The sequence below is a fragment of the Natator depressus genome, chromosome 2, assembly GCF_965152275.1.
Source record: "Natator depressus isolate rNatDep1 chromosome 2, rNatDep2.hap1, whole genome shotgun sequence".
NCBI classification, from domain to species: Eukaryota; Metazoa; Chordata; order Testudines; family Cheloniidae; genus Natator; species Natator depressus.
Genome location: NC_134235.1, coordinates 214,917,977 through 214,931,439, shown reverse-complemented (window position 1 = coordinate 214,931,439; position 13,463 = coordinate 214,917,977). Strand labels below are relative to the sequence as shown.

General features: G+C 41.7%; 1 protein-coding gene across 2 annotated transcripts in view; it reads right to left on the bottom strand.

Moving 5' to 3' along the window:
• Positions 1-13,463, bottom strand: part of COL28A1 (collagen type XXVIII alpha 1 chain) — a 116,028-nt gene that overhangs the window by 41,686 nt on the left and 60,879 nt on the right. For both annotated transcript variants that reach the window (XM_074945867.1, XM_074945866.1), the window contains exon 23: positions 10,619-10,687. In XM_074945867.1, coding sequence (XP_074801968.1) covers positions 10,619-10,687 — 69 coding nt within the window. The remainder of the gene's footprint in view (positions 1-10,618; positions 10,688-13,463) is intronic.

Below are 13,463 nucleotides of genomic sequence, written 5' to 3'. Positions count from 1 at the left end.
AGGGTTAACTGAGAGGGAAGTCCAGCTGGGAAGGGCTGGGTGAGCACTATAAAACCAGCAAGCTGAGAGCAGAAAGGGGCTGGGAGGCTATAGGGGGGTTGCAGTGGCTGAGTCTGGACTCAGCAGGCTGCTAGCTGGCTGAGGCTTTGGCTAGGCGGAGTGAGATGGAAGAGCTAACAAATGAAACTGAAACCAGGCTAGACAATGAAAATAGGGAAAACATGGAGGAACACTGGATGCAAACAAAGAAAACGTTAGATTTTTCTGGAACCAGAAAAAGGACCAGCAAATAGGAAGGCAGGAAAAGGAAATGGGCAAAATTACATAACAGTAAAACCCCTAGGTAAGGAAATAACGATAGGAGATATCAGCCCCCTGAAGATTGCAGGGTGGAACAGGAAAAAATGCTGGAGATGGCAGAGACTTGTTTTTGTTTTTACATTCCACTAACCAAAGTCGGGAAGCTCCTTAAGACAAAGGTGCTAGGTAAAATTAAAATAAGCTGTCAGCTACTCAGATTCCTTACAGAAACAAGAGTGGTAGCATATGGTGTGCTAGCTGAAATGTCAGAAGAGGAAATAAAGCGAGTAATGGGTGAAGGTAAGGTGATAACAGCTAAGAGGCTAATTAGCAGAAGAGGCAGTGATAGCAAGTCCTCACCAGTTGTGCTGGTCACTCTTAAGGGAAGGATGCTACCCTACGGTTACTCTGGTATCAGATATTCTGGACTAAGCCCTTTAATCTTCCTCCTGTGAGATGCTACAGGTGCCAAAGATTTGGACATGTAGCAAATAATTGCAAAGGGAAACTATAGTGCAATAAGTGTGAAGATGAACATTCATTTGATAATTGTGAGGAAGGGACAGAACAAAATGTTGCAACTGTGGAGGAAAACACAGCTCTGCATATGGAGGATGTACCAAGGCAAAGCAAGCTAGAGAAATTAAAAAAACCCACAAAATTATTGATAACATCTCATATGCAGAAGCTGCTAGAAGATATCTGAAAAAAAAAAGAGGGGAAACAAAGAACCTGTCATGGGAAAGGGAATAGCCAGCAACAAATTAATGAGAAGGAAGTAATGAGTGACTTCAGGGTAAAAGGAGACGACATACTATTTATACAAACAAAGAAATTCATTGTATTTCTGACTGAAGTAATAAAGAACATACAGAAAATGAGAACTATAATCAAAGTGACTGAAAAGTACCTACAGGTTAGCAACCTCAATGAAGGAAATATTGAAGGTTAAAAAAATTGGGGTCACTATTTTCAGCTGGAATGCCCATAGCCTAATAGCGCATGGGCAGGAATTAAAGAAAAATATTGATATGAAAACAAAGCCTGCTATAATATGCATGCAAGAGACTTGGCTAATAGAAAAACTAGACTATAAAATCCCGGAATATGGTATGTATTGACATGATAGAGAAATTGAAAAGTGTGGGGATACCTGCACCTTCATTAAGGAGGACCTGAACTACCCTAAAGCAGAGATTAAAAAGCTAAATATTGAGTATTATGCTACTGACATACTAATACAAAACAATTCTCTCTCTCTAAGACTTTATAATGCCTATAACTCATGCAGGAAACTAGAGGCTATGGCCTGAAAGAATTAATTGCAGATGTCACATACCTTCTCATTATCTGTGGTGATCTGAATAGTCAGAACAGATTGTGAGGAAGTAAAAAATTATAATGATAGAATGTTTAGAACAATTATTTGAAGAGAATAAATTCAGTACAGCTGACAGAAGCTTCTCATGCCTGGATCTGAGACTAGCTTCTAGTAATAGCAAGTATAACCATAGCTGGGAAATTTACAGAGGAGGGAATGGCTAGTGACCAATTCCTCACATAATTAAATATCAAGGAACAGGTAATACAGAAGATGAGGATAATATCCTCACTTGGAATCTCTTAAAAAAAAAAAGCAAATGAGAAGATATTGAGGAATTCTGTAATAATGATACTAAGGGAATCATAAAACCAGCTAGTTTAACTATTCCTAGGATGCCAACACTACCTAAAGATTGAAAAACCATTCCATGGTGGAACAAGGAATGTGAAATAGTAATTTGGGAGAAGAATAAGGCATACAAGACAGCAAAAAATTCCCTAAATAGCGAGGACTTAATGAAATATGAAGCAAGTAAGGCAGTTGCACAAAGGACCATAAAAAGAGAAAAATGGAGAATACACTGTGGGTAGTAAATAAATATACCAATACAGCAGAAGTATATAAACAAATTAGGAAAATGAATGGAATAAAGGGTAAGCCACACAAGACAAGCATTGGTTTCAGAGTAGCAGCCGTGGTAGTCTGTATTCGCAAAAAGAAAAGGAGTACTTGTGGCACCTTAGAGACTAACCAATTTATTTGAGCATAAGCTTTCGTGAGCTACAGCTCACTTCATCGGGTGCAACAGACAAGCATTGCAATTGCAGGACATGGAGTAATAAGCTCCAACAAAGAAAAAGCGGAAATTCTGGCCACCCGGTCTCAAAAAGTCAGTGATGACAAGGATCAGAGGATAGAAATTAGAGAGAGGAAGAAATTTTTGTTAATGATTAAAGATGATGAAGAGGCAGGAGGAGGATGTGGATGTTGTTTTAAATGAAAACTTTGGTACAGAGAACTCCAAAAAGCAGTACTAAGGCACAAAAGCACTGCACAAGGCAAGAATGAAAGAAGTTTTGAAATGCTTAAACACTTAAGCAAGGAAACCTTGAGGGTGTGTGACTGGGGTCTCAGTGGGGGCCAGCAGAGATCACTCAATTAAGGTGAACTGCAAAGAATGGGAGAGACAAACCCCAAAGCTGGTGGATAATTCAATACTTAAATTTACCAAGCCAGCACTAACAGCTTCTGTTATACCTTACTGGTTATTCAGAAGTCCAAACAACATAATTCCCTTGAAGTGACCCAGCCTCAGGCCTCCATCCAGGTACCGAAATCAAATATGATGCAGATTTCTGAAAATCTTATTTCATCATATAAAAGAAAAGGTTCTAACAATCCCAAAAGACTGGACACATTACCTCCCAGGTTAATGAATATTCCAGATCTTACCCAAATACGTGCTACAGCCAATTCTTATTAACTAAACTAAATTAAAAAAAAAAGAGTAAGGTTAAAAGATCAATATACACACAGACATGAGTTCAATTCTTAAGGTTCAGATTCATAGCAGAGATAGTGAGCTTTATAGTTGCAAAGAGTTCTTTCAGATATAGTTCATTGGACTATAACCTGTGTCCAATATCATTGCAGGATGTTCCAGCTTAGGACTGGAATCTCAGTCCTTATGGCTTAAGCTTCCCCTGTATGAAGCCTCAAGCAGATCTGAGATGACAGAATCAGTACCCAATGGTCTTTTATGCAGTTTTCTAGCATCCACTTGACCATACAGTCCTGGGTAAACAATAGGCTTCTGATGTGTCCTTCTGTTTTCTAAACACCACCAGTAATTAGTTACACAAATTAACATAGGGCGATTTATCCACTAGGCAGTTTATTACAAACTTCAACGGGATATATAGACAATGACATTACTTCACCCAAGATTCATCTAAATCAGAGTCAGCAACCTTTGGCATGCCACCCATCAGGGTAATCTGCTGGCCGGCCACGAGACATTTTTGTTTACATTGACCATCCGCAGTCAAGGCCCCCTACAGCTCCCACTGGCTGTGCTTTGCTCTTCCCGGCCCATGGGAGCTGTGGGGGGCTGTGGCTGCGGACGGTCAACGTAAACAAAATGTCTCACGGCCTGCAAGCGGATTACCCTGATGGGCCACGTGCTGAAAGTTGCGGACCCCTGATCTAAATGTTAATATTCCCTTTTGATCTCTGAATTACTAGCTATAGTGACAGACAGGTAGCATTTAAGATACACACAACTAGAATCAGTTCTAACAATATAGATTTGCCTATATTGCCTATTTAGCATGAATGGCCCTAATTACCATTTGCATACCTTTTAAACATGACTTTAAAGGTTGGGTTTGGGTCATCCAGCCTGCAAGCTGTTTAACCCTTTCTGGCCCTGAGTTATATTTTTGTATCATTTGCATGGTTATATTTTAATTAGATAATGTCACAAGGTGATACTTAAAATTATATAATAACATATGGCAAAAAGGTGAAATCTTGCAAACTGGAAACATGTGATTATTGTCCCAGTGAGGAAACCGGGTAAATTGCTCTCAAGACCTGAGGCATACAGACCAATTGCCTTCACAGCATGTTTAGGTAAAACAATGGACAGAATGGTAACAGAGATTAGTAGCACATCTAGAAAGAAACAGGTTCATAGATGGAACATAAAGTGGGTTCCAAAGAGGTCGGAGTGCGATTGACCATATTGTTAGGGAAGGGACAGAAGTACAGAAAAGCATGATAAACCAAATAATTCATGATCAGAACCTTACTGGAGACAGGAAAAGGCTATAATGGAGAGAGGGACTACTGCATAAGGTGGCCTCCATGCGTGTTATGGGAAAAATGTTTCGGTGGGTAAGGGACTTCTTAAGCAACAGAACTATACAACTATAGCATAAATACAAAGTGATGCACATTGGAAAATATAATCCTAACTAATATATCCAAAAAATGGGATCTAGCTTAGCTGTTACCACTCAAGAAAGAGATCTTGATGTCATCATGATAGTTCTCAAAAAATATCTGCTCAACATGCAGCAGCAGTCAAAAAAGCCAAAAATGTTAGAAACCATTAGGAAAGGGACAGATAATAAGACAAAAGATATCATAATGCCACTACATAAATCCATGGAATACACACACCTTGAATACTCCATACGGTTCTATTGGCCCCATCTCAAAAAAGATATATTAGAATTGGGAAAAGTACAGAGAAGGGCAACAAAAATGGTTAGGGGTATGGAACAACTTCCATATGAAGAAAGATTAAAAAGACTGGGTCTGTTCAGCTTAGAAAAGAGACGACTGAAGGGGGATGTGATAGAGGTCTATAAAATTATGAAAGGGGTGGAGAAAGCGAATAGGGAAGTGTTTGTTTACTCCTTCACATAACACACAAAGCTGGGGGTCACCCAATGAAATTAATAAAACAAACATAAGGAAGTATTTCTACACAGAACACACAGTCAACCTGTGAAACTCACTGGCAGGGGATGGGGTGAAGGCCAAAAGTATAATTCAAAAAAGAATTAGATAAATTTATGGAGGCTAGATCCATCAATGGCTATTAGTCAAGCTGGTGAGGAACGCAACCCCATACTCCAACTATCCCTAAACCTCTGACTGTCAGAATCTGGGAACGAATGACAAGGAATGGATCACTCAGATCACTCTGAAGCATCTGGCACCAACCACTGTTGGAACACAGGATACTGGGCTAGATGGACCACTGGTCTGGCCCAGTATGGCCGTTCTTATGTTCTTAAGTCCAAATAGGGAAAGCTTATTCTAATATATATTGAGTTGCAAATGGAACTCCACAAGAGAGCATAATTAGCCTAACCTTTTTTAACATCATGATAAATGACTTCCCTAATGGGGTAAATAGAGATCACATTATTTGCTGATCACTCTGCCAAATGGACTTAAAGCAGAAACCTTGAAAGTGCTGCCAAAAGAATCAATGATGCACTTCAGAGAAGTGCAGAATGAGGAAATGGGGAGTTTCAAATTATCCATAGGCAAAACTAAGGAAATGATCTTCACATCAAGGAAAATCCAAAAAGATGACCAACAGATAAATACAGTGGAAAACTTACAAATTCTTAGGTGTGATATTTGATAACATAACAAAGCCCGTTGCCAACTGTGCCCACATATCTATTCAGGGGACACCATCACAGGGCCTAATAACATCAGCCACACTATCAGAGGCTCGTTCACCTGCACATCCACCAATGTGATATATGCCATCATGTGCCAGCAATGCCCCTCTGCCATGTACATTGGTCAAACTGGACAGTCTCTACGTAAAAGAGTAAATGGACACGAATCAGACGTCAAGAATTATAACATTCAAAAACCAGTCGGAGAACACTTCAATTTCTCTGGTCACGCGATTACAGACATGAAAGTCGCTATTTTACAACAAAAAAACTTCAAATCCAGACTCCAGTGAGAAACTGCTGAATTGGAATTCATTTGCAAATTGGATACAATTAACTTAGGCTTGAATAGAGACTGGGAGTGGCTTAGTCATTATGCAAGGTAGCCTATTTCCCCTTGTTTTTTCCTACCCCCCCCCCAACCCCCCTCAGACGTTCTTGTTAAACCCTGGATTTGTGCTGGAAATGGCCCACCTTGATTATCATACACAATGTAAGGAGAGTGGTCACTTTGGATAAGCTATTACCAGCAGGAGAGTGAGTTTGTGGGGGGGGGGGTGAGAAAACCTGGATTTGTGTTGGAAATGGCCCACCTTGATTATCATACACATTGTAAGGAGAGTGGTCACTTTAGATAAGTTATTACCAGCAGGAGAGTGGGGTGGGAGGAGGTATTTTTTCATTCTTTGTGTCTATATAATAAGATCTTCTACACTTTCCACAGTATGCATCCGATGAAGTGAGCTGTAGCTCACGAAAGCTTATGCTCAAATAAATTGGTTAGTCTCTAAGGTGCCACAAGTACTCCTTTTCTTTTTGCGAATACAGACTAACACGGCTGTTACTCTGAAAGCTCACTTGGATGGACCATACTGAAAATATTAAAGCTAAGTGCAAAGGTAGAATTCACTCTCCTTACAGTGTGTATGATAACACCCATTTTTTCATGTTCTGTGTGTATATAAATCTCCCCACTGTATTTTCCACTGCATGCATCCGATGAAGTGAGCTGTAGCTCATGAAAGCTTATGCTCAAATAAATCAGTTAGTCTCTAAGGTGCCACTAGTACTCCTTTTCTTCTTACTTAAAAGTATCTCTGGAACATGCTGGGGAGCAGATAAAAAAATGGTGGAAATGCTGTACAAAGCACTAACAAGACCAATTATTGAGTATGGATGCTAGGCCTCTGGATCAGCAGCAAATACAGAGAAAACTGGACTATATCCAAGCACAGGCATTGCAGAGCACATGTGGTGCCTTCACTACTAAGTCTCCAAATAGCAGCTAGTGAAATGCCTACCTTTCTAAGAATGAAACTCCTAGAGTTAGCCTCTTAGGCCAAAGTAGTAGGAAACAGCAAAGATGACAACATGAAGCCAATATATAATGATTGCTGAGAGTTAAGTGGAGGCTGAGTAGGACAAAAAATTCAAAATCTCTCATGTAAGTTGGGTACAGAAGTGGATAAAGTATTGTAATGAAAAGAAATGATTGAACGAGACCAAAATCTATAGCTATGGGAAAATACTCAGTCATTGGTAAACCATTCCCCCTGAGATAGACATAGAATTATATAATGAAATAAATTAAAGGTGAAGACTGGTAGATATACAAGATTTAGCAAATCAATATATATGTGATAAATGGGGACACTATTGCCAGATATATACAGATGGCTCAAAAGAGGAGGGAACAAGACGAGTGGGAACAGCTTTCTGCATGCCTTCACTCAGACTCAAGAAAACCATAAAACTAACTTTGTATCGTCTTCACAGCTGAGCTAACAGAGATTACGTTAGCACTAAATTGGGCTTTGGATGTGTGTGCTGCTGTGGCCATCCTGTCTGCCTCCTTATCGGGGCTGCAGGCAATTTACAGTGGTAAGTCTGACAGTGGAAATGATATTCTTGATGAAATATTACTGCTAACTACTGAACTGGGTGCAACTGGATATAACCATAGTAATAGCTTGGATGCTGGGGCATACAGGGATAGCAGTCAATTAATTGATGAACCGGAACAGTGCTAATAAACACAAACAAGTTGACCTAGGAATCCCCTGAAGCAAACTGGAATTTAAACACCTAATCAAAAATGAGCTAAGGAGGGAATGGCACAAACTGTGGAGAAATGAAACAAAAGGCGGGGGGTGGGGAGCGAGGAATTTTGAGAAGTATGCCCAACAGTTGAAAATGTAGATTATAATCCAAGATCCTGAGAGGAAGAGCAAAAGGGCTCTATTTAGAATTCTAACAGGGCATTGTGGATTAAATAGTAATTTATTTCTAATTAATATGCACAAAGATGAATTATTCGTAACATGTAATGTTCAGGAAATGGTACATCATATCCTTTGGAATTGTAAAGACTCTACCAGTGAAGGCAGTGTTTGTATAAAAAACTAAGAGGCCTTACAATAACACAATTTTCCTTGCAGCATCTATCAAGAATCTAAGGAAAACAGGGCCCATTTAAAAAAAAAAAGCTCTTCTGCGATTCTTTAAGAATACCAGGAAAAGTGCAAGTCCATGGTAGTCATAGAATCAGGAAGTGTGTCTGCTATGCCACAAAGAGGGGGTGCGCAAGGGGAAGAAGGCTGCAGGGAGAAGGTCTGCAGTCACTCCCTGGGGGGAAAGGGAGTTGGCCAGGGACAAGGAGGCGATCCGGGGGAGAGTAAGGCCTGGAGTCCTGCCCTGGACTGGGGAGTCTGACAAAAGGCTAAGAAGGGTGAAGTAGCCACTGTGAGCAGAGGACTCTCCAGTGGTAAACCCAGAGATAGACAAGGAGATGGAGAGGTGGGGTAGGAAGGAACCAAGGGAAACAGCAACAAGATCTGAGACTGAGCAGACCTATACTGCTAGTCATAGGGGAAACCAGGCCCACCAATACTCCAGGTTACAGTCCAGGGACCCTGTTAGCCACTGAGAAAGTGGCACAGGACCTAGAGATGGAACATCAGACCTGGAACATCAGGCTGAGGCAGCATCTGGACAGTTTGTTCAGTAGGACTTTGTTACCCCAGAAGGGGTGGACTATATAGTGTCCTGGCCAAAGGACTGAGTCATGAAGAGGGAGCATCCCGAGTCATGGAATGAGGGAGGGATTACAGTGCAAGCAACTGATGGCAGGGCGCTGAGATGAGAGCTAATTCCCAGACCTAGCCGTAAGGAGGGCACTTGTGGTGAATGGACTCCTTTGCACTCGTCCTCATAAATACAGATAAAAGCTTGAAAATTTGAACCAAATGCCCCCTAAAGGCTCTGGGACAGAATATACCCCTGTATTCACACCCTACACACTACTGTTGTACTCTTTGTTCAGAAAGTGTGCCTTGTAAGGTATCATTTGAAAACTCATAATTTGCTGGTCAGTATTGTTCAGGTAAAATGTGTGGCAACATTGTATGTGAAGTTGTAAAGTTCCCCTGTATGATTTTATCAACACATGTTTCAAATCCCACAGCCCTGCCCAAACAGAAATTGGCAAACAGGTCTGTCCTAAACAAAGGAATGTGTGCTTGCCTTAATTAGCATTTAAGCAGTAAATGGAGTCATCGAGTTGGAAGGGAAAACAAAGGAAGTTCAAACAGGTAGGAAAAAAACAAAGTGCAATATCCTTTCACATAGTCTTTGGGCTTGTCTACACTTACAGCACTACTGCTGTACCCTGTAGCACTTAGTGAAGATGCTATCTATGCCAATGGGAGAGCTTAGGCATAGGTGCTCCATCTCCCTGAGAGGCGGTAGCTATGTCAATGAGAGAAGCCCTCCCATTGACATAACGGTGTCTACACTGGAAGTTCGGTCAGTATAACTGTGTCACTTGGGTGTGGATTTTCCAGTACAGGACATTTCTGGGGGAAGATCTGGTACTGGGGGGATATTGGGGTCACCCTGCAGTATAACCAAGGCTGGTGAGAGCCAAGGTATAGCTGGCAGGCTGCAGTTACACACAGGCACTCAGGGTGTGCCTTGCATGCTGGAAGGCTGCTTGTGAGCAGCCTACATGGAAGCTACTATAGCATGGCATTGTAAGGCACTCAAGGTTGTAGAGCAGGACTGACACAGCCCCCCACTTGTCTGGATTGTACCCCTGGTATGTCTCAGGCTCCAAAACCAGTAGGCAAATAAAGAGCCCAAAAGTTTTTTTTTAATTTTTTAAAATTTTCATAACTTTTTTGATTGCTTGGGGTTGCAACACGTGAACATAAGAACGGCCATACTGGGTCAGTCCCTCTAGCCCAGAATCCTGTCTTCCGACAGTATCCAATGCCAGGTGCCCCAGAAGGAATGAACAGAACAGGTAATCATCAAGTGATCCATCCCCTGTCGCCCATTCCCAGCTTCTGACAAACAGAGGCTAGGGACACCATCCCTGCCCATCCTGGTTAACAGTCACAACTATAACTGTTTGACATCTGTCACAAGCTCGAAGTGCAGAAAGGCCTTAATGTGGGGTGGAGGGTGAAACTCACAGGAGTGGAACAAAGACCAAGCGAGAGGATGAAAAATAGAGAAATTTGAGGAGCTAACTTTGACCAGAAGAGGGATCTGTTGTAGACATTTTGCAGAGCTGGGTGTGTGCGAGAGTAATTTAATCTGTTTACATTTCTCAAAATGGTCAGAAGCTTATTAAATAACTACATTCAGTTTGGAATGATGGGGTTGAGGTATCAGCCAGTTTGGGTTTTTCAAAACCATTCAACCATATTTTTTTCTTTGAAATGGTTAATATTTCTCACATTTCTTTTCAACCAAACATGAAATAAAGAAACGTGCTACATACCATTGGTCCCATTATTGAATCTCCAGGATTTCCATCACTTCCTGGTGGCCCAGTTGCTCCTGGCTCCCCCTACACAAAACAATTTATTATTTATCATCTTCACTCTAGGTTTTGCAGAAAAGAACCAGCTTCACGTAGTCACTTATTTTTGACACCAAAATGACAGTGACTGAAGGTCTACACAGTAAGCTACCAACATTTTAGGAAAATCTCTTTCTACCTCACTACTGAACTCCCTTGACATGTTATTTTGTGAAAAAAATGTAACATGTCAAAAAGTGCTAGTTCTCCCTTTGAGAACTAATTCCAAACACTTCTTTTCATTAAAGAACAAGGGTTAAAATAATGCTAATCAATCAATGGGCCACATTCACCTGTGTTTTATGCCTGCTACTCCCAGTGTAAATCGGGGGACAGGACTTCTGCCAAAAAGCTGTTGTGTTGGTACAAAGAGGGCAAAACCTCTCTCCTGCCAGATGCCCTACAGGAGAGTCAGTATTGCCCCAAAAGTGGCAAGTGCTGGTCCTGCAAGGGGCTGTGGCAAAGAAAGCCAGAAACTGCAATGATTCAGCTCCCCTCTGTTGCAGACTTCCCACATGGGGCTTCTGTGGAGCCCCAGAAAGAAACTTGAGTCTCAGTTGAATATTGCTTGGTATAGTTGGTGGATTTCTCACCTGTACTTACTGATGACTTGATAGATAGTTGGTTTGCTGGGTGCTACCAAGCTTAGCTTTGAGCTTTTATCACATAATTAAGATAGCAGTACCTCCTTGTACCACTGAGGCTTAACCTAGACCAACAACTATATTTCCCCCCGCCCCCTTCTTTGGGATCTCTCAAAGATCTTAATTTTCAGCAGAAAGTTTGCAATTTATCAACACCAACAGAATGCACCAGTAGGAGCTCAAGTAACATTCCTAAAAGATTGTTGTTTACATAAAGCAATCACTGAGCTGCAACCAACTTCAAAACTACGGGGACACAGCATACTCCATAGAGTGCAAGACAGCTATCTAATTGTTCATTTCAAAAGTACAGCTGAAGTTACTATAGCCAAGCCAGCAACAGGCAGAAGACTGTCTCTTTGCCAAGAGACAGTAAGAACTGTATCCATACCTTTTTGGTTCCAAAATAACTGTCCAATGAACGCTACCAAAGCTGTCCAGGTGTCTGATATACAGCATTTGCCAACAATGGCCTGGGATGCTCCCAGAGTTGAATGGTATGCAGACTCGTGTTTCATCTGCTTCATCTGACTTCACTACTGCGGAATGATGGGAGGCTTCCAGGACAAAATTACTAATGATTGTGCTTGCCAAAGAATTCAGAGAAGCTGGACTTCCATTCATCCCAATATATCAGGGAAAAATAGTGGATGGCCTAACAAGAAACTTATCTAAGTGATAGAGGGACAATGAGAAAAAGGTTTGTCCATTTCCTAGAAAGTTCTTCCTGAAAGAATAACTTGCTGTTCATAAGCAATTTGTTTTGTCAGATCACATCACTCAAAGGAGAGCCTGATCCAAGTAAAATCAGGAGAATGACTTCCATAGGCTTAGCAGCCGGGCCATACTACTATGCAACTGAGATGAATGGGAGTTTTGTCTGAGAGGAAAATTTCAGTAAGAACCTCAGGATTTGACTCTGCCCATCAAAAGCTTCACTGTTGCATAGTCTAGCCTGCCCTCCTAGCAAAATATCTCTCCTTTCCATGCTCGGAACAGTAACCGGAATTCTCCTCACTCACTGTAAATATAGGTGGCAGTGCCTGTTTGATGTGGGGGAGGGAGGAAAGGACTTTAGAAGGACATATCTTCATTCCTATCACCTGCAGCAAGGCCAGAATCCTGGGATTTGTACTACACCCCATTGGCCCAGTCAAAGAGTGGCAAATTAACAAGAGACAATGCATCACAACCACAATGGAGACTGTATATGTTGTTCAAGGATGGAAGAAAATGGGATTTAAATGGCCCAAAATTATAATACCAGTCAATTTTTTGGTTCCAGTGTGATATTAAATGGCCTCAATATAAAATAATTATTCAGGGTTGGCCCCCTTCAGACCAGACACTAGAATTCACCCCACCTCTGAATCCTCTATCCTCCCCTGCACCATGAGGGGAGCCAGTGTACATGAAGAAGAGAGTCTGAGAGAGCTACTCTTCTTCTTCCAGGATAATAGGGTCCACCAACCATCTTCTGGGTGTGTCACTTATGTTTACCTTTGGGAGCTGCCCCTTTTAGCTTCTCACCTGAGCTGGCCTCTGCCCCCAAACTGCAATGAAATTATGTGTAAACTTAACTTTTAGTTTCTGCCCTTATTCCCTAATAACCTACAACTAGGCCTCCAGGATGCTGCAAGGAAGGCACAAAAGCTCAGAGCTCATGACACTTTGTTCTTGCCCCAAAGGAAAAATTCCTTCCCGATCTCAGACTGGCAATCAGACACACCCACAGCATCTTGGAAACACAGTTCAAATGATACCTCCATTATCAGGCAGGGCAGCAATGAAAGAAAAATGGCTGCTGCATGCTCTGAGGGCTTAATGTACAGGAAGAGAGGAGTTAAGACAATCTACTCTCCTTTTTCCCTTGTCCCATAGCCTACCCAATGGTAGTAGAGAGAGGTGGAGAATCTCTTGCCCCCTCTTTGGCCAGGCACATCTCAGTGTGAGTTTTGGGGTAGGAAGGGGAAAGTCTGTAAGGCCCCTGAGCAGCCAAGCCTATTCCTCCCTTCCACCCCTCCTCCCAGAATCTCAGAGGTTTTTTTCCCTGCTGGGCTAATCAAACATCCTCCTCCCCTGCTGAGATGGTGGGTGGCATTCTATTACAAAAGGCTGAA